Below are 22,995 nucleotides of genomic sequence, written 5' to 3'. Positions count from 1 at the left end.
ACTGTTAGAAGCGCAAAGACTGACATCTTCCAGTAAAGAAACTCACTAAGTTAACAGAGAACTCGAAAGTTACCAGGTATTCTGCTAGTCATCAAACAGTATCTGGCCTAGTGAGTGCCAGGAACTGTTAGTACAGAGGTAACATCGTCAGTAAAGAAAAGTTACTAAAGTTATCATAAAATAAAACTATCAGATAAGTTTGGAAAAGTTTTGGAAAAAAGTAATCAGACCTTTATGTCTTGAGATCATGAGAAACATAAAGCATATCCACATAATGGGGCAAAAGGAAAACGTAGTTCTACCCTTCATACTTCAATAAGAATTTTAAATTCTCCACTGAACAGTAAGGAAATAATACAATAGGAGGATTCAAATAAAGGGAGAGAAAATTAAACTATACAGGTCATACATCTATGAATCAAATACTAATTTCCTAAGCCAAAATTCCTAAATGTTGGCTAGACAAGAGAAGGAAGACAAAAATTGGTAAAACAGATCAATAATATCAAGAAATATGAAGTATCTGTACCTGATTTGTCCTGTAGTTCATCTAGTCTCTCCCCTCTTTCAATTACCTTTGTAATATTTTCTTGCATGACATCAATAACTTCATCCACTTGATTCTGAACACTAGTTTAAAAAAAGATATATATCTTTTAAGAATGTTTACAGTTTTGAAACTTTTATTAAACAACAGAGAATAGCACATTCTAAGAGATTAAACTGTAAAATATACGTAAGCAATGTTCTTCCCTCTGTGGCCTTGAGTACTCAAGTAATTAAAAACAAAATGATATAAATTAAGGTAATATTTAACTGAGAGTTTACTTTAGTCCTGCCTCTGACTAATAATGTAACCTACAAGCAGATTAAATGTACTGTCAGAATGTTCATTAGCTGCAAAACTTAGTCAAACAGCTTTCAAATAAGGTTTCATGTTCTGCTGAAGCAGCATTCGGACACAATCATAACCTACCTTTGCTGTGTTTCACACACAAAGGCTGACAAAGGTGTTTGCCCAGGTGTGTTAGAAGTTTCCAAATGGAAATGTAAGGCGTACCCTAGGGGACACTGTTGCCCAGTGAATGTAACACTTCACTGCTCATCAGTTCTCTAAAACGTTAACAGGGTTAAGATAACTGTGAACACCCAGGAACTTTCTGAAGCACTCACCAGAAAGCAAAAAAGACAATTTCTTTGTGTCTCTTCAAAACAAAAAAATTTTTTCTCCTTTATATTAGGTGACAGGGGCCTACTCTAACCAAATTTAAGACTGTTCAGTGAAAACCCAACTTAAAAGTTAACTTTAAGGATCCTGAACTACCTACTGTCACTCAGCACTTAAACACTAGAGAAAGCATTATCTTAATTTATGAAATAAGTCATGACAATGAAATATTTAAAAGGAGAAACCTATGGCTCTTATAACTCAAAAATTTTTTGAAGTGCACTAGATAACTGGCAACTAAACAAGTATTATATATGCATATTTAAATGCGGACATGCAATTGTGTTTCTAGTTGGAGAATGGGAACTTTCTTCCCATAATTTTTAAAAAATTGGTGCATTATAGTTGTACGTAAGATTTGTTATTACATATTAGTACATGCATACACTATAACAATATAATTTGCCCAGTGTCATTTTCCTTCCCCTGGTCTCCTTCCTCCAATCTCCTGATCGCTCTTCCATTTTCCTGAGATCCCCTGCCCTCAACGATTTCCCCCACCTTTTCTCTCCTGCTTCCACATAGGAGAGAAAACACGACAATTGACTTTTTTAGTTGGTTTATTTTGCCTAAAAATATGTAGAATGAGACTAGATCCTTATCGCCCTGCACAAAAGTCAACTCAAACTAGATCAAAAACCTAGGAATTAGAACATTTTCTAACAAATTACATAAATTTCATTCTTTCTGGCTGAATAAAACAACATTTTTATTTACCCATTTATCTACTGGTGGACATCTAGGCTGGTTCCATAGTTTGACTATTGTGAATTGTACTGCTATAAACATGGGTATGCATCCATCACTATAGTACACTGACTTAAATTCTTCAGGATCAATACTGAAGAGTGGTATAGTTGGATCACGTGGTGGCTCTATTTCTAGTCTCTTGAGGAACATCATATTGATTTCCATAGTGGCTGTACTAACTTACAATGCCACCAACAGTATATAAGTGTTCCATTTCTCCATATCCTCTCTAACATTACTGTATTATTGATGATTGCCATTCTGACTGCAGTGAGATGAAATCCTAGTGTAGTTTTGATTTACATTTCCCTAATTTTTATGATGCTGAACTTTTTTCAAGTTTGTTGGCCATTTGTATTTCTTCTTGTGAGGGTTATCTGTTTAATTCATTTGTCCGTGTGTGTGTATGTGTGTGTGTGTGTGTGTAAAGTTTTTTGATTGTTTGTTATATTCTGTATATTAATCCTATCAGAAGAGTAGGTAGCAAAGCTTTTTCTGCCATTCTGTGGTTTCTCTTTCATTTTCTTATTTCCTTTGCTGTGCAGAAGCTTTTAATTTGATGGTATCTCATTTATTAACTCTTGGCATTGTTTCCTGAGCTTTAGGGGTCCTATTGAGAAAGTCATTGCCTGTGCCTATGTGCTGGAGTGTTGACTTTACGTTTGCTTCTAGGAGTTAGGTAGTTTCTGTTCTAACTCCTAGGTTTTTTATCTAGTTTGAGTTGATTTTTGTGCAGGGTGATAAGGATCTAGTCCCATTCTATACAAGAATAATCAGTTTTCCACCTGGGGAACTTCTGAAAAACTTTCACAAAACACTTCTCTTTTGTCTACCCCCCTCTATCCTCCAAACTAACTGAAAAAAATGGGGGTGAGGCGTGGTCATGTGTAATTTTTAAGAGTTCTTCCCTTTGCCTAACACAAACATTTCTTCAAAACATTCACTTTAAAAATACAACGAAGGCCCATTTAGACACAGGTGGATTGGAAAGAACTCTCTACACCTGATGACCACCTCCCTCCCATGTGATAAGTGTTGTGTGACCCACTGATTATCTACACACAGCGTTCAGGAGCATCCAGCTTCTCAGAGCTCTGTGCCTCCCACACTATAACCCACTGAAGGATGTAAGACTGAAGTTCAACCAAGCAGGGACATGCAGAATTCTCATCTGCCCGAACAGATCTAAACAACCCCCCCCCCCAAATCTCTAAGATGTCTTGAGGCAACTCCTAAGTATCTAAGCAGAGGGCTGAAGATGTGTATCTTATTAACAATGGCGTACTTACACAATGAATCAATTTACTCAACAAATAATTAATGAGCACCTATTATGTACTATTTTAGGAACTCGGAAAACAACAAATAACAAAACATTAATTCTGTTCCTCAAAGAATTTATGTTCAAATGTACAATGAAGGCACCTCATTCAAACAGCCTGCTCAATCCCATTACTGTTTTATTTACAGCATTTAATAGTAAGTGCATGTACCTACTTACTTACATGCCTCTCCCCACTAGAAGGTAAGCTCAAAGAATGCAGAGACCTTGCCTATTTTGTCCATTTACCTAACAACCACAGTACCTACAGGGATGCTTGGGGTAGTTAATAAATGTTTATAAATAAACATTCAATAAATGTTTGCTGAATAAGTGCGTAATTTAAGTACGAATCCTGCAAAGCATACCTAGTTACTTGAAAGAAACAAAGCAGTGATTACAGAGCCCTTCATTTAACTATGAAATGGAAGGTAATCCAATGTTCACCATGGGCCAATCTTGAAACTTCCAGGTAGGTTTTTTTTCCCCCCATTTAAAACAAGCAATGATAGTCAACAGGCCAAAGTAAGACAGTGTGGCAGGACAGGAGTGGACACAATGTACTACTGCTTCTCCACAGGATCAGATTATTGTTATTATGGATATTTACATACCTATACTACACAATTTTGTTTTAAAAACAAAACCTAAAGTCCCAGAGGCTCCATAAGCAAAAGACTCCACAGATAACAGGCACACAGATGAACTGGGACAGAATCCATAAAATTCTAGATTAATTCTTAGATTATCATAAACCTAGGAATTGTACCTCAAGAATATGGTACAATGTAACACATCTCTAATGGGGATATTCCAACATTTTAATTGTTTTATTAAGTGATCAATGAATATTCTCTTCTTCATAGATTACTATCCACTGGCATAACACTCTAGAAACTCTATAACCTTTATTCAGTGATAGAAAATCTCATGTATTTCTATATTTCAAGATGTTTTCATACATAGAACACAACTTTTTTTTTTTGACCTTTATTTTATTCATTTAGTTATATGCAGTGCTGAGACTTGAACCCAGTGCCTCACACATGCTAGGCAAGTGCTCTAACACTGAGCCACAACCCCACCCAGGATATACTTTTTTTTTTTAATATATGACAGCAGAATGCATTATAATTCATATTACACATATAGAGCACAATTTTTCATATCTCTGGTTGTATATAAAGTATATTTACACCAATATCCAGGGTCTCTGGTTTAATTCCTAGGTCCTTGATCCACTATGAGTTGAGTTTTGTGCATGGTGAGAGATAGGGTTTTAATTTCATTTTGTTGCATATGGATTTCCATATGGATTTGCATGTCTCCATCATACATGTACTTTGGATAATAATGTCCATCACATTTCACCATCATTTCTAAACCCATGCCACCTCCCTTCCCCTCCCACCTCTCTGCCCTATCTAGAGTTCATCTATTCCTCCCATGTTCCCTCTCCCTATCCCACTATGAATCAGTCTCCTTATATCAAAGAAAACATTCGGCATTTGTATTCTTGGGATCAGCTATCTTCACTTAGCTTTATCTTCTCTGACTCCATCCATTTACCTGCAAATGCCATGATTTTATTCTCTTCTATTGCTGAGTAATATTTCATTGTGTATATATGCCACATTTTTTTTTATCCATTCATCTACTGAAGGGCATCTAGGTTAGTTCCACAGTTGAGCTTTGGGAATTGTGCTGCTATAAACATTGATGTGGCTGTGTCCCTGTATTAATCTGTTTTTAAGTCCTTTGGATATAGACCGAGAAGAGGGGGGTAGCTGGGTCAAATGGGGTTCCATTCAGTTTTCCAAGAAATCTCCATACTGCTTTCCATATTGGCTGCACCAATTTGCAGTCCCCACAGCAGTGTACGAGTATACCTTTTTCCCCACATTCTCGCCAACACTTATTGTTGTTTGTCTTCATAATAGCTGGCATTCTGACTGGAGTGAGATGAAATCTTAGAGTAGTTTTGATTTGCATTTCTCTAATTGCTAGAGATGATGAACTTTTTTTCATGTTTGTTGCCTGATTATATATCCTCCTCTGAGGAGTGTCTGTTCAGGTTCTTGGCCCATTTATTGATTGGGTTATTTGTGTTTTTGGTGTTTAGCTTTTTGAGTTCTTTATATATCCTAGAGATTAGTGCTCTATCTGATGTGTGAGGGGTAAAAATTTGCTCCCAAGAAGTAGGTTCTCTATTCACCTCACAGATTGTTTCCTTTGCTGAGAAGAAACTTTTCAGTTTGAATCCATCTCATTTATTGATTCTTGATTTTAATTCTTGCACTTTATAGGAGTCCTATTTAGGAAGTTGGGCCTAATCCAACATGATGAAGATTTGGGCCTACTTTTCTCCTATTAGACATAGGGTCTCTGGTTTAATTCCTAGGTCCTTGATCCACTTTGAGTTGAGTTTTGTGCATGGTGAGAGATAGGGTTTTAATTTCATTTTGTTGCATATGGATTTCCAGTTTTCCCAGAACCATTTGTTGAAGAGGCTATTTTTTTCTCCAATGTATGTTTTTGGCACCTTTGTCTCATATAAGATAATTGTAATTTTGTGGGTTAGTCTCTGTGTCCTCTATCCTGTACTCCGGGTCTACCAATCTGCTTTGGTGCCAACACTATTCTGTTTTTTGTTACTATTGCTCTGTAGTATAGTTTAAGGTCTGGTATAGTGATGCCACCTGCTTCACTCTTCCTGCTAAGGATTGCTTAGCTAGCTATTCTGAGTCTCTTATTTCTCCAGATGAATTTGATGATTGCTTTTTCTATTTCTATGAAGAATGTCATTGGGATTTTGATCGGAATTGCATTAAATCTGTATAGTGCTTTTGGAAGTATGGTCATTTTGATAATATTAATTCTGCCTATCCAAGAGCAAAGTAGATCTTTCCATCTTCTGAGGTTTTCTTTGATTTCTTTAGGGAGAATACAACTTTTATAGAAGAAAATACTATTTAATATGAAAGATGATTTTTTAGCAAAACAGCAATAAGACAACCCTCTGATTTCTATTTTATTTTACATTTGTTTTTTCCTATTATACTATAAATGTAGAAGAGAGAAGCAGACGCTGTCCAGCCCCCTTCTTTTCATTTCCCAGCTCATGTGAATCCTGCCTAAGCAAGCATTCAGCAAATACTGTCTAATCTAAATATTTCTGTCATTCAAAAAACACTTATTCAGAAGTTATGTTTTCCATTAAGGATACGTACATGAATGAGCCTGATATTTAGATGATTACAATTTAATGTGGAAAACTGATATCTGTGATTCTACTGACATGTATTAAGTGCTATTATGGAAGGATGCCCTGGGTATCACTCACGTAGCCTAGAAAAATTCAGCCTAAGTCAGAGATGACATCAAGATTCCATTGCTGAGTCCTGAGGGTACAAAGAATGACCTGGAAGGAGATGGTGGAAAGTGGGAAAGCTCTAGGCTAAGGGAACATATTTAAAAGGAGGAGCTATTTTAAGTACCAAGTGATTAACTGGGTATGGGTGAAACAGAAAATTAAGAACTCAAAGGAAAAGCAAGTTTGTAAAGGAAGGTAAGAGATTTACATCATGACTATAAAGTCATATGGTAGAAGAAAGGACACAAAAGAGAAAATACCTAGGAAAAGAGGAGCTACAAAGAGGAAAAGGAATTCTTTATGCAGTTTTAAATCTTCTTTGAGTCTGATAGTACAGGATTCCTGATGTATCCTCTAATCTAATCATCAGTAGGTAAGCTAGTGGTGTAGTCTAGACAATCATGGGTTTTATATTCATTCAGAACCAGACTTGCAATCCAACTTGCCATTTGCTATGCACGTAACTGTGGAAGTCACCTCATGAGCCTTTTAGTCTTGTATTTTCTCACTTTTAAAATGAAAACGATAAATTGTCTCGCTTGACATGAGAGTGATAAATGCCAGTCCTTTTCCATTAAGAAAAAAAAATCATACTGATGTGCACACGTGCGCGTACACACATCCACTCATCCTTAGTTTGTTAATATTTATTTTCATAGTTAACATCCCCATCTTGTGGCCTTTTAAGGTATCGTTGACAAGTGTTTTAAATTTATGTTGTATTTTTGCAACTACACATATATAACTATTATATCATGGAACCATTCTCTGGGGATCTGGACCAAGGCTCTAGTTGAGAGATTCCCTACTGGTAACAGAGAATGTCTAAAGTCACCAAAATGGCATTTGAAGTGTTGTTATTGAATTTAAAAGCAAAGGAAACATTCCAAAGAGAATTTTATATAGACATGTGAATGTTTAAAAAATCTTTCCCCCAAAAAAATATTCCCTAAAACTGGATGGTGTAATTTTTGTGGTATTAATCTATTATCAACATTAATAATTAGTGGTCAAATTAAAATAAACCAATAATACTGCTAATCTATATAGTCAAGAAATGCCCTAAATGTTACAAATTAAGTGGTGATAACTTATCTTTAAAGAAACTGACTAATTCTGGATGCTAAACTAATACCAGGGAGTTTTTTCTTGGGTAAGTGGTGTATCAAGCTGTATCTGCCACCTTGGTTGGACACACTGGTGAGTCATGTCCCCTTCATGAAGTTGGGCCATCAAGGTTTAGTCTGCATTTCAAAGCTGACTTCTAAATAAATCTACTCACGTCTTCAGCTCCACCGTAAGAACTAGTACACTTACTCCACAACTCTTTATTATTTTACAATCCTGTGATCCCAGTTATTGTGGTAGTTTAAGTATATACGTGTGTGTGTGTGTGTGTGTGTGTGTGTGTGTGTGTGTGTCTGGCAGTTACTAACACACATACATATTCTGTAATGGCAATGGTTTTTAGGGTTCAGCTGTAAAATCATTTTCCACAGACCCAAGAGGCCACGTCCTGCACCAGGCTCACTCTGTAGAAGTATATCACACCAGGAACAACCATGTGGGTAAATAAAGAAGTTACCCTGGCTCCAAGTAGGGAATTACTCTCAGCCATTACTCAATGACACCCTTGCAGAATCCATGTATGCTTGAATCACCTTTCATCTGAGTCCTGGCAGAATATCTTGTGAATCCTGTGGAACACTGACCAAATGAGTGGCTCATGAGGCCATCTCCCATCAACCTCCATGTCTTCCTTAGGGGACTGACACAGATAGTTTCTCATCATTCCCAGGTACTGATGAGGTATAAACTTCCCGCAGCTTATATCTGCAGACTATAAAAACCATTTAGCTGCAGTGAGAAATAGCTCCTTTGTAATAGGATATACAATGGTATTGCAGCCACTGGGCCCTCTCATTTGGTATCATTTTTGGGGTGTGGGACAATGATCCTAGAAGCTGGTATTTCTGGTTACTCTTCCTTTTGTAATGTAATGAATGGCCTGAACCCAAAAGCAGCTTTTATCTTTACTGGCAAATCAGAAACTGGAAGCAGTAAACATTCTCTCTGCTGCTGGTCTAGAAGCAGTGAGTACCATGAGTTTTTCAGCTGCAAGGAAGTGAATTTTGTCAACCACCTGAGCTTGATCATAAGCTGCAAGTGAGCTACACACCTACTAATAGCTTGACCGCAGGCTGTGAAATCTATAGCAGAGGGCACCCCTAAGCAGTGCTTGAACTTCCGGTCTCATAGAAGCTGAGATGATAAATATGAGTTGTTTTAAACTGCTAAGCTCGGGGCTGGGGATGTGGCTCAAGCGGTAGCGCGCTCGCCTGGCATGCGTGCGGCCCGGGTTCGATCCTCAGCACCACATACCATCAAAGCTGTTGTGTCCGCTGAGAACTAAAAAATAAATATTAAAAATTCTCTCTCTCTCTCTCTCTCTCTTTAAAAAAAAAACAAAACTGCTAAGCTCTTGATAATTTGTTACACAGCAGTAGAAAGTTAATTCAGCAAGTCCATTACTCTAATCAACATGTTGGTACAGGCTGAATATCCCTAATCTGAAAAATTTCAAATCCAAAGTGCTCCAACATCTAAAACTTTTATTAGAGTGCTGACATAATGTCACACATGGAAAATTCCTCCCTTACATCCTGTGATGGGTTGTAGTCAAAATACAGGCACACTAAAAGTACTGTATAAAATTATCTTCCAGCTATGGATGTAAGAATTACAAATAAATTTCATGTTTAGACTTGGGTCCCATCCCCAATATATTTCATTATGTACATGCAAATGTTCCAAAATTTAGAAATAATCTGAAATCTGAAACTTTCAGAACCCAAGCAGTTCAGATAAGGGATACTCGGCCTGTACTTTGGTTCTGTATCTTAGAATGAAGTAAGGTCAGGATTCGGCTAAGTATGGATATATTTATTACACCAACGGTACTTGACTAAATCCAACTGCCTCACTAATTCCTACAGACTCCAGTCAGTACCTTTTCAACTATACCCAGAATTAGGGCAGTGGCTATTACCCTTGCTTAGGTCCTGAACATGAGTTATTCAGTTTATCTTCCACAGTTAGTCTTTGCAGGTTGGTTGGTTTCCAGGACCTGGCCTCACGTGACTCACTGCTCTGACTTTCCTCTCCCTTTCAACAAGGCCCCATCTTTCACTACAGCATGTTATTCATGTCATACTTCTACCACCAAGTAACACATGTACAGCAAAGGTTTTAACCCAAAAATTAGCCATGAAACTAAGATCAATATAGGGATTAGCCTAAATACTAGAGATGAAAAAATTCTGGAAGTGAATAAAAGCTGCGGTACATTAAAAAAAATCTATTATGATTCTGATAATGGCAATCAAATGATAAATTAAAACCAAAACCAAAAGAGACCTTCAGATTATGCTAAATAAGTGGATTTGATATAAAGCAATTAAGAGAAGCCATCAATTCTGCACTTGCTGAGTTATAATTCCAAAGTGACTTTGTGAAAATATAATTAGGTTTCTATAACCCAGTAGTTATATTGTCTATTTTAGGGGTCAAGATATTTTAGATTTCATGGGTCATAAGGTATTTCTTTGTTTCAATTCTCTGTCATAACTACTCAACTTTGCCATTATAGCTAGAAAGCAACTACAGATAATATGAAAACAAATGGGCATGGCTGCATTCCAATAAAATTCTGTTTACAAAAACACCCCAGTTCACATGAAAATATGGATTTAAATAAGCATTCAGGAACTTACTGCTTAATTTTATCATTTTTAGGTCCAAATCTTGGTCCAGATGGCCCCCTTCTGAAAATAAAATAGCCAGTATATATTAGTAGTGGTCATATCAAACAAAAACAAAACCAAAACCACACATCCATATATGCAATCACGTGGGATACACATGGATCAGTCATTTACCAGAAGGAATGACATTTTACGAGTATTGGTGAACTCCATGATACATAATCTGGTCTTTACTTCACTGGTAGTTACCATTGGCCACAATTACCTTAATTATTCTAAGTGTTAAAACTTTATGAGAAATGAGGACTTACACAACCCTTAGTAATGCAGTTTTTCTCCTAATTGTTAAACTCTGAAATAATAAAAATAAACTGCCCAGTGACTATGAATACCTTTATAATCAATTCTTGAGCAACTAAAAGTGCAAATCACCTTGAATTTAGGACATTGCTAATTAGGAATGTTGATTGAGAGATGAATAGAGAAAACTATTCACTCAAAACACTAAAAAATTTTAGGTATGTATTTTGATTACTCATCTTAAATCTACCAACAGCAAAAGGGGGAAAAACAAGAATCTTAAAAATATTAACATTTCCTAAATTATTATCTCTTTATAAAAGTCAAGGGTATATAACCTTATTTTATTTTAGCATTCTCAAAATGGAAATTTTTAGATATTTTAAGTATTTTAATTATCATTTTACTGAAGGTAGTGAATAAGGTAACTCAAAAGAAACAAGGTTCTTAAATTTCTAGACATAGGGTAACTTCTAAAGGAGGTGAAAAAAAAATCCAGTTTGTGACAAGAAAAACATTTTGGAGAAAAGGTTAAACTGCCTATTAAAACTTATTTACATAATGAATAAATATGAAAATATCAACTTGCCTTAATTCCTCTAAGTTCTTCCTCCAAGTATTTAAAACTGCAATTAAGCCTTAGAATACTGGACCAGCAGCCAGGAATGGTGGCTGGTGCATGCCTGTAATCCCAGGGGCTCAGGATGCCGAGACAGGAGGATTGTGAGTTCAAAGCCAGCCTCAGCAAAAGCGAGGCACTAAGCAACTCAGTGAGATCCTGTCTCTAAATAAAACACAAAGTAGGGCTGGGGATGTGGCTCAGTGGCTGAGTGCCCCTGAATTCAATCCCTAGTACCACCCCCTACACACACACAAAAACTGGACCAGTATCTCATCCCAAAGTACAAGTTAAATGTTGAATTCCATAGAGAAAACTAATATTCTAAACCAGAGGAACTACAAATGGGTCAACTGAAAAGCATAAAAACGTAGTCATTCAATGAGGAAACCACAAAGTGAGACAGCCATCTGAAAATTATTAAATTAAAATTATTTCAACTACAGGTTAAAAAAAAGCAGCAGTGGCTACATTTGTTTTCACTTATTACATAACATGAGACTTTAGAATGTTACTGAGGAAAAAACAAAATAAAACCCGAACCCAAGGCTGGTTCTTTGATAAACGTCTGGTCAGATCATACAGGAAAAACAGAGAGGGCAGCAAGTACAGAATAAGAGAAGACACAATTACTAACAGAAGCAAAGTGGGGACGTTACTACAGACAAATGCACTATAGTCATGTAGGATTTACTACAAAGAGCTGAGTGAAGGACACATGGCAACTCTCTGTCTAACCATGTAACCCTTCTGTAAATCTAGAATTATTATAAAATCATGTAAAAACTCCTACAAAAAAATTTGGGGACTAGATGAGTTCAATTATGAATTCTACCAAATGTTCAATGTAGACACATAGCAATATTACAGAAAGTAAATACAGAACATCTCCCAAATCATTATATAGAGCCCACCTTATCTTAAACCAGTAGCCAGCACAATATCTCTAACGAACATAGATGCAAAAAATTCTTCACAAAATCTTAACTGATGCCAACAATGGCTTAATGACTACACATGATTTATTCCAGAAATACAATGTTGGCTTGAAATTTCAAAATTGTTGATAAATGACATCATCTATTCCTTAGCAAATTAGGAACAAAAGGGAGCTTCCTCAACCTGATAAAAGGCATCTTTAAAAAAAAAAAATGCAACGAAATCAAACTTAATGGTTAAAAAAAAAAAAAAAAAGGAATGTTTCGCCCTAAGGGAGCTCTGGAAGAGCATTCTCTCTCACCACTTCTAATTCAATATGGTACTGGGGTTCTTGCCAGAGCAAAACAGGAAAGACAAAGAAACAAAAGGCATACAAATGCAGAAGTAAAACTGTCTTTATTTGTAGACAATATAAGTATTTATGTGGAAAACCCAATGGAATTCATAAAAATACTATTGAAATAAATAAGAGCTTAGCAAGGTTTAGCATTAATTTACTCTACGTCTACATACTAGCAATGAATAATAAGAAATTGAAAAAATCTAAATGAAATATTTTGTTCTCTCTCATATGGAAGTTGGAAAAAAGAAAAAGAAGATGGGGGTAAGGATCTCATGAAAATCAAAAGTAGATCAAGAGAGGAAAGAGACAAGGGGATGGGAGGAAGGGTGGGAGGAGAAGTGCTGGGGAGGGATACTGGCCAAACCATATTATTACTGTGTGCACTGCACGTATGAACACGTAACAACAATCCTATCCTTATGAGTAACTACAACTCACCAATAAAAATGTGGAAAGAAACAAAAGCATGAAATACTTATGGACGAATCTGTCAAAAAATAAATAAATAAATAAAGATCCGAATCTGAAAATTAAGACATTGCTGAGGGGCTGGGGTTGTGGCTCAGTGGTAGAGTGCTCGCCTTGCAAGTGCGAGGCCCTGGGTTCGATCCTCAGCACCACATAAAAATAAATAAAATAAAGATACTGTGTTCAACTTCAATTAAAAAATAAATAACTGAGAGAAATTAAGGACCTTAATAATTACAAAGATAAGCTATATTCATGAGTTAGAAAACCCAATATTGGTAAGACATTAACTCTCCCCAAATGGGTATACTGATTCAATGCAACTGCAACCCAGATTCCAGCAGGAACTTTTGTAGAAGCAAATAAATGATTCTAAAATTTACATTAAAAATTTTAAAGCCCAATTAGCCAAAAGAACATTGAAAAGGAAGTGTAAAGTTGAAGGACATACACTATACTACTTTGCAACTTATTAAAAAGTGACAGTGGTCAAGGAAGTGTGGTATTGATGTAAGATGGACATACAGATCAATGAAGTAAAGAGAGTCTAGAAATAGTGCCACAAGTATAAAAAGTCAATATTTTTGACAGTTTTTAAAATTACAGTAAGTACATAACAAAATGTGCCATTTTAATCATTTTTAAATGTAAAGGTCTGTGGCATTAAGTGTATTCAATTATTCTGCAACCATCACCATCACTCACCTCCAGAAATTTTTTTATCTTTCCAATTAGACACAACTCTCCATTCTCCCCTCCTCACAGCTCTGGCGACCCCCATTCCACTTTGTGTCTCTCTGAGCCTGACTATACTCTAGGGACCTCATCTAAGTGGCATCATGCAAATATTTTTCCTTTTGTGACAGGCTTCTTTCACTTAGCATGATTTCTTTTTTTTTTTAATATTTTTTTTAGTTATACTTGGGCACAATGTCTTTATTTTGTTTATTTACTTTTATGTGGTGCTGAGGATCAAACCCAGGAGAGGCGAGTGCTCTACCTCTAAGCCACAACCCCAGCCCCCACTTAGCATGATTTCTTTAAAGTCCATTCATGTTGCAGCAGACATCAAATTCCCTTCCTTTTCAACACAATATTCATTTATGTATATTCCACATTTTGTTTACACATTCATCTGGTGCGGGACACTTGGGCTGTTTCCACCTTTTGTCTATTGTTAATACTGCTGTTATAAACATGGGGGTTAAATAATATTTAAATATTATTTTGAGAATTTTATTTGTCTTCCTTTCAACATGTAGGGGAAGCCGGATATGGAAGCTGGATATTGAGGGGGTGTGCCACTTAGGGTGTCAGGCCCTTTGGAAGGCATACAGCATTATATGGGAGTGGACATCAGTACATTTTTGGCCCAAAGAGTTGTTATTTCTCACAAGGGCATCTACCTTACATTCAGAAAATCACTTATTTACCCAAAGCATCTGCCCTTCTTTTCAACACTGAGTTCCTAGTAACTACTGCTTTCATCTAAGACTTCTCACCATAAAAGGTACTGTAGGCAAGTAGCTTATGGAAAGCTTGTCACCGCTAGCAAATTACATCCCCATATTTATGACATTCCTGCCAAAAATAAAACAATTTCCTGTATTTGCTTTTTATCCTATAAGCTCTTGCCCACTGCTTCATGGGTTTCAATTGATTTTATAAAATGTTTTCATCAAAAATCAGCCTCCACAAAAAAACATGTCACAACATGTTAATGAAGTAGAAGGTAAGCGCTTCCCCTCAGGCAACAATTCCCAGCGAAGACTTAAAACACTGCTTCACAGACACAAACCTAGGCTGCATGAGAGTGATTTCAAATTAAAACTAAAAGGATTGGTCAGGGGGCTGAGGCTATAGCTCAGTGGTAGAGCACCTGTCTCACACATGTGAGGCACCAGGTTCAATCCTCAGCAACACATAAAAATAAATAAATAGAGATATTGTGTCCATTTACAACTGAAAAAAAAGATTAGCCAGGTCAAATAGTTTTCAGTACGGTACCATGATAATTCAATAGGGAAAGAATAAACCTTTTCATCAAATGAAATAATTAGATGGCTTACACCCCCACCCCCAAACCCTTCATCCTTACCTCAGCCATGTATAAAAATTAACTTAAAATGGATTACAGGCCTAAATTTAAAAGCCAAGACTATAAAACTCCTAGAAAGACACAGGTGAAAATCATAGTGCATTATGTTTGAGAAAGATTTTTTAATAAGATATAAAGAAAGAAAAACAATATAGAAAATTCAATAAATTGATTTCATCAAAACCCAATTAATCTTCAAATGCTACTGTTCCAAAAATGAAAAGGTTAAGTTACGGATTTGGAGTATATTTTGCAAAGCACATATATATGACAAAGAACTTGTATCTTTCTTACAACATAATAAGAAAATAAGCATGTATGAAACCCTGGGTTTGATTGAATCAGAGCAAAACACACACGACACACACACACGACACACACACAAGAAGGCATAATGATGGAAAATAAGCACATCAAGAGATGTTCAACATCAGTTTTCATTAGGGAAATGCAAATTAAAAACACACTTAGATACCTCTACACACCCACTAGAATATCTAAAATAATAAAGATTGACCATATATAGTTGGTTACAATCTGAAGCAACTAAAACTCTCATATAGTACTGATAAGAATACAAAATAGGGCTGGGGTTGTGGCTCAGAGGAAGAGCACTTGCCTAGCATGTGTGAGGCACTGGGTTCGATCCTCAGACCCACATAAAAATAAAAAGGTATTGTGTCCACCTACAACTAAAAAAAATTAATTAAATAAAAAGAATATAAAATAGTTCAAACACTTTGAAAAACAGTTGTAAATGCACATTAAGTATTTTACTCTTACATATTTATCCAAGATAAATAAAAGTGTATGTCCACACAAAAACCTTTACGCAAATGTTTACAGCAGCTTAATCTGTAATGACCCCAAACTAGAAACAACCTAGATATCCATATACAAGTGAATAGACAGATAATTGCAGTATATTCTGCAATGGAATACCACTCAGAAAAAAAGAAACCCAATTATTGATACATGGTTGAATCTCAAAATAATCATGCTGAGCAAGTGCAGCCCGTAGAAAAGGGGGCATACTCTATGATTTAGTCTATATAAAATTTTAGAAAATACATACTACAGTGATAGCATATCAGTGGTTGCCTAGGGACTAGGAAAGCAACAGATTATCAAGGGGTATGTGGAAACTTTTAGGGTGATGGCTATATTTATTATTTAATTTTAGTGATGATTTCATAGTTTGTATGTCAAAACTCATTGTACACTTTAAATATATGCATTTGATTGTCAATTATACTTTGAAAAAGTTGTTCAAAAAACTTACAGAAAAAAGTCCTCTTCTTCATCTGAATCATCTTCCAAAAGATTTCTCTGTCAAAAAAGAAAAAAAAAAAGAAAGAAAGAAAGAAAGAAAAAGACTTTTCAGATTCAGAGGGTTTATAAAATGTCAAGGAGAAGTAATGAAACAAGTTCTATACTAGTGAATTTCTATATAGTGAATTTCTCCAAGCTTACAAACAGAGGGAAGAATGATCAATCACATTTGCTTTAATAGAAGCTAAATGATATAGAACTGTTTATAGACCTTCCAAAGAAAATGCTTATAATTCCAGAATCCTATAACTGATGCTGCAGGCAGTTAGAAGGAAGCCCCTTCTCATTCCTCCCAGTGTCTCTCTATTGGCAGAAATTAACAGAGAACCAGACGGCAGAGAAGGAATGTAGTTTGTGGAGTCCAACTGCAGCAATGGAGGACAACAGGAGGGTAACCAGAGCTGGGAGCAAAGGCCTAGTAACTGGCTTGGTCCACCCTCTAGCTGCTAAGTCCATAAACAGTACTCTACACAAATCTGAACTCCCACACAAAAACAAGCTTGTATTCTTACCCTCCAGATAGGACATTCTTCATTAAAATGAAGATGGTCTCTCCCCACCCCCCAAATGGGAAGACATGAAGTCCCAAAAGGAGGCTATAGAAGAGCAAAACCCAGACCTTCAGATAAGAACTCAAACAGAATATGATTGCTTGCAGGTAAAATAATGGCTTCCCAAGGAGGCCTATGTCCCAGCCACCAAAGCCTGTGACTGCGTGAGCAAGGGTGTAGGAAGGGACTTGGCAGAGGTGATTAAAGGTCTTCAAAGGGGCAAATTCATGACAGATTATTCATGTGGGCCAGAGCTAATCACAGGGTTCTTATAAAATGCAAGCAGGAGATAGAGAGATTGAAACTTGAAGATGGAAGAAGGACATGATGAGCCAAGACAGGAACTGGGAAAGGCAAAACCCGTTTCTGCCCTGCAGCCTCTGAATGGAAAACAGCCCCACTGGCACCCCGATTTCAGCCCCGTAAGACTCATCTTGGACTTCAGGTCACCAGAAATCAAGATCATAATTTCATGCTTTATATTTGTAGTTTTTACAGTAGCAATAGGAAACCAATATACCACTCAGGTACCTTTTCTGAAGAAATTGCTCAAAAAATTACACCAGCCAAAAAGAAAAATAAGAACAAACCTCTTAAGACAGAGATCATCAAAGAATCTGATGTGTGGTCATGTTTAAATGTTTGATGGTAATGTGACAGTGAACTGTAAGTTAGGATTACTGAAAAGGAAAAGGCACAATCAAGGAAAAGCTTAAAAAGAGCCTAAAACTTTTTTCTAACAAAGCTCTGAGGCTGGGACATGGAGTGTGACCAACACACCTGTCCCAGGGAGAAGTGGCAGGAAAGAGGGGGAGGGGACAGGGCTAGAGTGAAAGACAACACAACGGAAGGTCACCGTTTCTAGTAAGCTGATGAAGAACAGATTTAAACATTACTGTTAAAATATAAAGTTAATAACAGAAAGAGAAATGGATGGAGAAAGGCAGTAAAATTTCTCAACTGCCTAGTGGTTCCAAGGATAAGGAGAGAGATAAGGAAAAGGAATCAATCTAGGATTGATTATATAAGGATTAGAATACAAAGAATATTGTCACATATATGTAAACTGAATACTCCATAACATGAACAGTAAAACAGTGAAAGAAGGACGTATTTGACCTTCATTTAGCATGTATTTTTGAGCATTTCCCACATGGTTGGCACTGTTCTAAAATCCAAACCAACTTTGAATGAGACAGACAAGGTTTGACTGAACGTTCATAGAAAATGTGACTGTGATAAATGCTGTGCAGGAAACTAAAACAGTGATGGGACAGAAAGTGATGGTGTGACAACATGAGATTAGGTGGTCATGAAAATCATTCTCAAGAGGTGAATGAAGTTTAAGCTGAGACCCAAAGCTCCTTGATAACAGAGACAGCCAAATATCAGGGTAAAGAACATCCACTGCAGGCTGAAGGACTACCTGGCACAGGAAAAGTCCAAATGTATTGGTCATCAAATAATGAGTGGTCTGAGTGGCCCTGACCAAAAACAAAAACTATATATGATTAGAGTTCAAAAAATTCCAGCCTATATCTGTTTTCAAGAAAATTATCTACAACAGAGGTCAAAAAAATGAAAAATAAAAAAGTGGTAGAAAAGAAACCTTAGCAAATTCTATCAAAAGACTATCAATCTAAATAGAAATTTTTAGGACTTATTAAACAGTCAAATAATAATTTTATAATTATAAAATACACAATCCACCAAGAAGACTTTACAGCAATGAGTTTATATACATGACAATATGGCTTTAAAATATATAAAACAAAAGCTGATTAAAGTACAATGATTATAGGTACATGCCTATAATCCCATGGCTCAGGAGGCTGAGGCAGAAGGATCTCCAGTTCAAAGCCAGCCTCAGCAAAAGTGAGGTGTTAAACAACTCAGTGAGACCCTGTCTCTAAATAAAATACAAAATAGGGCTGGGGTTGTGGCTCAGAGGTCAAGTGCCAGAGTTCAATCCCCCGCACCAAAAATAGAAAAAATATAATGGTTTATGATCCAGTTTATTTGGTTTAGAAGATATAATGTATGTTTATTTTAGTTTAGAAGATATAATGTATGTAAAACTAAAACACACATGAAAACCAATGCCTTTTACATATCCATTGAACAAACATGAATGTTGGGAATACAATGCGATACCACTTCACCCAGCAAGCACTGTTTGAGGGTGTGGAGGAACTGGAACCGTCACAGTGCTGGTGGGAATATAAACACCATGCAACCATGTGGAAAACAGTTTAGCAATTCTACAAAGGTTGAACATTAGAGTTACTCTAACAATCAGTAATTCGATGTCTAGGTATGTAAGTATAAGAAATGAAAATGTGTTCAACAAAAACTTGTATGCTAATGTTCATAAAGCAATATTCACAATAGCCAAAATGTCAGGAAAAATTCCAAACATCATCAATTGATGGATAACTAAATATGGTACATCCATACAATGAAACATTATTCAGTTAATAAAAAGGATAAAGTACTGATACATACTACCACATTGACAAATCTTGAAAACATTATGGAAGTCAAAGAAGCCAGTCACAAAAAGCTACATATTGTATGATTCCATTTATGTAAAAGGTTCAGAATAGCCAGGTGCAATGGTACAACTTGTAATCCCAGCTGCTTGGGAGGCTGAGGCAGGAGGATGCAAGTTGAGGGCCAGCCTCAGCAACGTACAGAGATTTTGTCTCAAAATAAAAAACAAAAAGGGGTGAGGATATAGCTCAGTGGTTAAGCACCCCTGGGTTCAATCCCCAGTACAAAAAAGAAGGTTCAGAATAAGTAAATCTATAGGTTTTTGGTTGCCTAGGGCTGAGGGAATGAAGAGAATGGGGATGACTGCTGAAGGGCACAGAGTTTCTTTTAGGGAGGATAAAAAACCCTAAACTAGACCGTGTGATGGCTGCACAACTTTGTGAATATACCAAAACCCATTAAATTGTACCTTTTAAATGGGTGAGTTGTATGTTATATAAATTATATCTCAATAAAGCTGCAAAAATTATAATTGGAAAGAGTAACAAAACTTAAAAAATTTAAAAAGCAATTATTAGAACCAATCAGTTATGAAATTTCAAAATCTCATAAATATCCAAAGGCAGGCTCTATTTAAAGAGTGGATTTTTGTTCAGTTCACAAGTCCAATATCCAATTTTTACAGTCAATTGTGCTAATAACCCACATGTAAAGAGAAAGTCACAGTTACAATCTCAGTAGTAGTACTGATTGAGACTGTACATTTTATATCTTTAAAAAGCTAAATAGCAATTAGTCTTTTGGTGTGTTCTTCTCCCTATCAAACACATAAACAAAAACAAACTAAGGACAAATGCTTTTTGTATTATATTAAAAGATACTTCTAAATCATAAAATGTTGAGTGATTAATATCAAGTTCCAAAGTTACACAAAAAAGGAGTATATAAAATAAAGTCAAACAGGGGCTGGGGATGTGGCTCAAGTGGTAGCACGCTCGCCTGGCATGCGTGAGGCACTGGGTTCAATTGTCAGCATCACATAAAAAATAAAGACATTGTGTCCATCTAAAGCTAAAAAAAAAAAAAAAAAAGAGAGAGAGAATATTAAAAAAATTAAAATTAAAAATAAATAAATAAAGTTAAACAGACCAAGAACTCTTAAGGGCAGCAACTGAGCCCCCTAGGTTTTAACACCACGCCTACCACACAGTAGGTGGTTAATAAGTACTTGTGGAATGGATCAGTAAATAGAAGGATGACAAGAAGAAAGGAAGTAAGGGAGGCTTCCGTTTACCAGATTAAAAAAGGAAAAGAATATATTTCCTTCCCTCAAAAAATATTCTATAGATAGAATATTAATAGTCACATGATAAGCTGTCTTTCAAGATGCTGCACAATACCCTGATTTATTTATTTGTTTATTTATCTATCCCACCACCTTCTCTCTTATTTGCAGTGAAGTGGATTAAACACAGGGCCTCATGCATGCTAGGAAAGCATTCTAAAACTGAGCTATACCCCCAATCCCTAAATATAGCGTATTTCTAAAATGAACTAGAAATTGAAGCATCATGAACAAGGCATTCTAGACTCTGAGATAGTCACAGGTCCAGGATCTATCATATATAATTTCAAAATCTAAAAAGTTCAATAAGCCAAAAAGCTTTGATAAGTTTGGTGTCAAAACTCATTTGGGCTGGGTGCAGTGGTGCATGCCTGTAATCCTAGTGGCTTGGGAGACTAAGACAGGAGGATCGTGAGTTCAAAGCCAGCCTCTGCAACCACAAGGTGCTAAGCAACTCAGAAAGACCCTATCTCTAAATAAAATACAAAATAGGGCCGGGGATGTGACTCAGTGGTTGAGTATCCCTGAGTTCAATCCCCAGTACTCAATCCCTGCCAAAAAAAAAAAAAAAACTCATTTGGAGGAAAACCTGACTTGAATTGACTTTAGCTATTTTATTTATATAGATAACCCATATATTTCACTAAGAAATATTAATATGTTTGGAGGTGTTAGTTCAGACCCCTAAAGGCTACATACTTAACTTCCTTTCTTAAATCTGAAAAACTCTAAATTTCAAATATATTTGGCTCCAGAGTTCTGAATAAGACATTATATAGTTGTATAAAATTTTCCCTGAGCTTGGCATGGTGGCGCACGCCTGTAATCCCAGCGTATCGGGGGCTGAGGCAGGAGGATCATGAGTTCAAAGCCAGCCTCAGCAAAAGCCAGGTGCTAAGCAACTCAGTGAGACCCCCTCTCTAAATAAAATACAAAATAGCTGGGGATATGGCTCAGTGGTCGCATGCTCCTGAATTCAATCCCAGGTACCAAAAAAAATTTTTTTCCTTGAAATATTATCATCATTCTAAGCAACATATATTTTTTAATACATTTACTATGAAGTTGAAAAAAGTAAGATTAGAATATGGTGGTGAAAGGGTTCAGAAATTGACATCCTGAAGTAAAAGCTTCACAAGTAGCCTCATAGCAAGGTTTCTCTCTGACTGTCCCCTGCTATCAAGTTTTCCCCTAAGGCAAGCTACAGGGACCACAGTTCCTTTCCCCAAAGTAGGTCACAAAACCCAGAACCCCCTTTCCCCAAATACTGTCATAAAACCTAAAAATATTAACCTAATCTTCTCCTTTCTATGTAAAAGTTGGCCATAAAACATTCACTAACCTACCTTCTTTGACTGCCCCATACTCAGAAGGAAGGACTGCTGCGGAGAGGCCAAGGAAAGTTCGAGCAGACAGGCCTTGCTGGCCTCCCTCCCTCCCTCCCCTGAGTCTATTACTGTTAGAAACATCCTTTAGTTCAACCCTATTTCTACATGGCTGCCCTTACTTCATCAAAAATGAGCATAAAAATGTATAATTCACTCTGGGTCTTTGGGTCCTGTTGACACATCCAAACTATGAACATATAAATCTGTTCAATGTTCCTCTTGTTAACCTGTTTTTTGTTATGGGGTGTCAGCTATGATCCTTCAGTATGAGCAAGAAAGGGATCACTACCTTTGCTGCTCCTACAGTAGCCATAAACTTTAGATTCTTTTCTATTATTTACAAAGGGAGTGAAAACATGTTGACTCTTTCTTGTTCTAAAACTTAAGATTCTAAACTTACCCTTTCACTTTTCACAGAACCAGTGACATCATCATCATTGAGGTGTCGCTTGAACTTGGGAGGCATATTTTTACTCAGAGTACTCTTCTATTTCCCAGCTGAATAAAATATTCACCACCTTAAGGAGAAAAAAAACAATCATTAGACTTTTGGATGTAAACTAAAGTACTTAAAGCAGACAGAAGGCCTGTATGAGAGACGACACCCCCCCCCCCATCTTGGTGACTTCAGCTACTCCCCTGTCACCTGCTCTACTCCAGTGACTCTACACCTGAACACGTAA

General features: G+C 36.4%; 1 protein-coding gene across 2 annotated transcripts in view; it reads right to left on the bottom strand.

Moving 5' to 3' along the window:
* Window positions 1–22,995, bottom strand: part of Vamp4 (vesicle associated membrane protein 4) — a 33,304-nt gene that overhangs the window by 7,345 nt on the left and 2,964 nt on the right. For both annotated transcript variants that reach the window (XM_026388458.2, XM_026388459.2), the window contains exons 2-5: window positions 22,713–22,830; window positions 16,486–16,532; window positions 10,446–10,496; window positions 530–630 (exon numbers count right to left, since the gene is read on the bottom strand). In XM_026388458.2, the coding sequence (XP_026244243.1) occupies window positions 530–630; window positions 10,446–10,496; window positions 16,486–16,532; window positions 22,713–22,778 (265 nt within the window). In that variant the 5' untranslated portion in view covers window positions 22,779–22,830. The remainder of the gene's footprint in view (window positions 1–529; window positions 631–10,445; window positions 10,497–16,485; window positions 16,533–22,712; window positions 22,831–22,995) is intronic.

Source organism: Urocitellus parryii, chromosome 9, assembly GCF_045843805.1.
Source record: "Urocitellus parryii isolate mUroPar1 chromosome 9, mUroPar1.hap1, whole genome shotgun sequence".
In the NCBI taxonomy this organism is placed as follows: Eukaryota; Metazoa; Chordata; class Mammalia; order Rodentia; family Sciuridae; genus Urocitellus; species Urocitellus parryii.
Note: the sequence above shows the minus strand (reverse complement) of the source record. Positions and strands in the feature narration are given on the sequence as shown.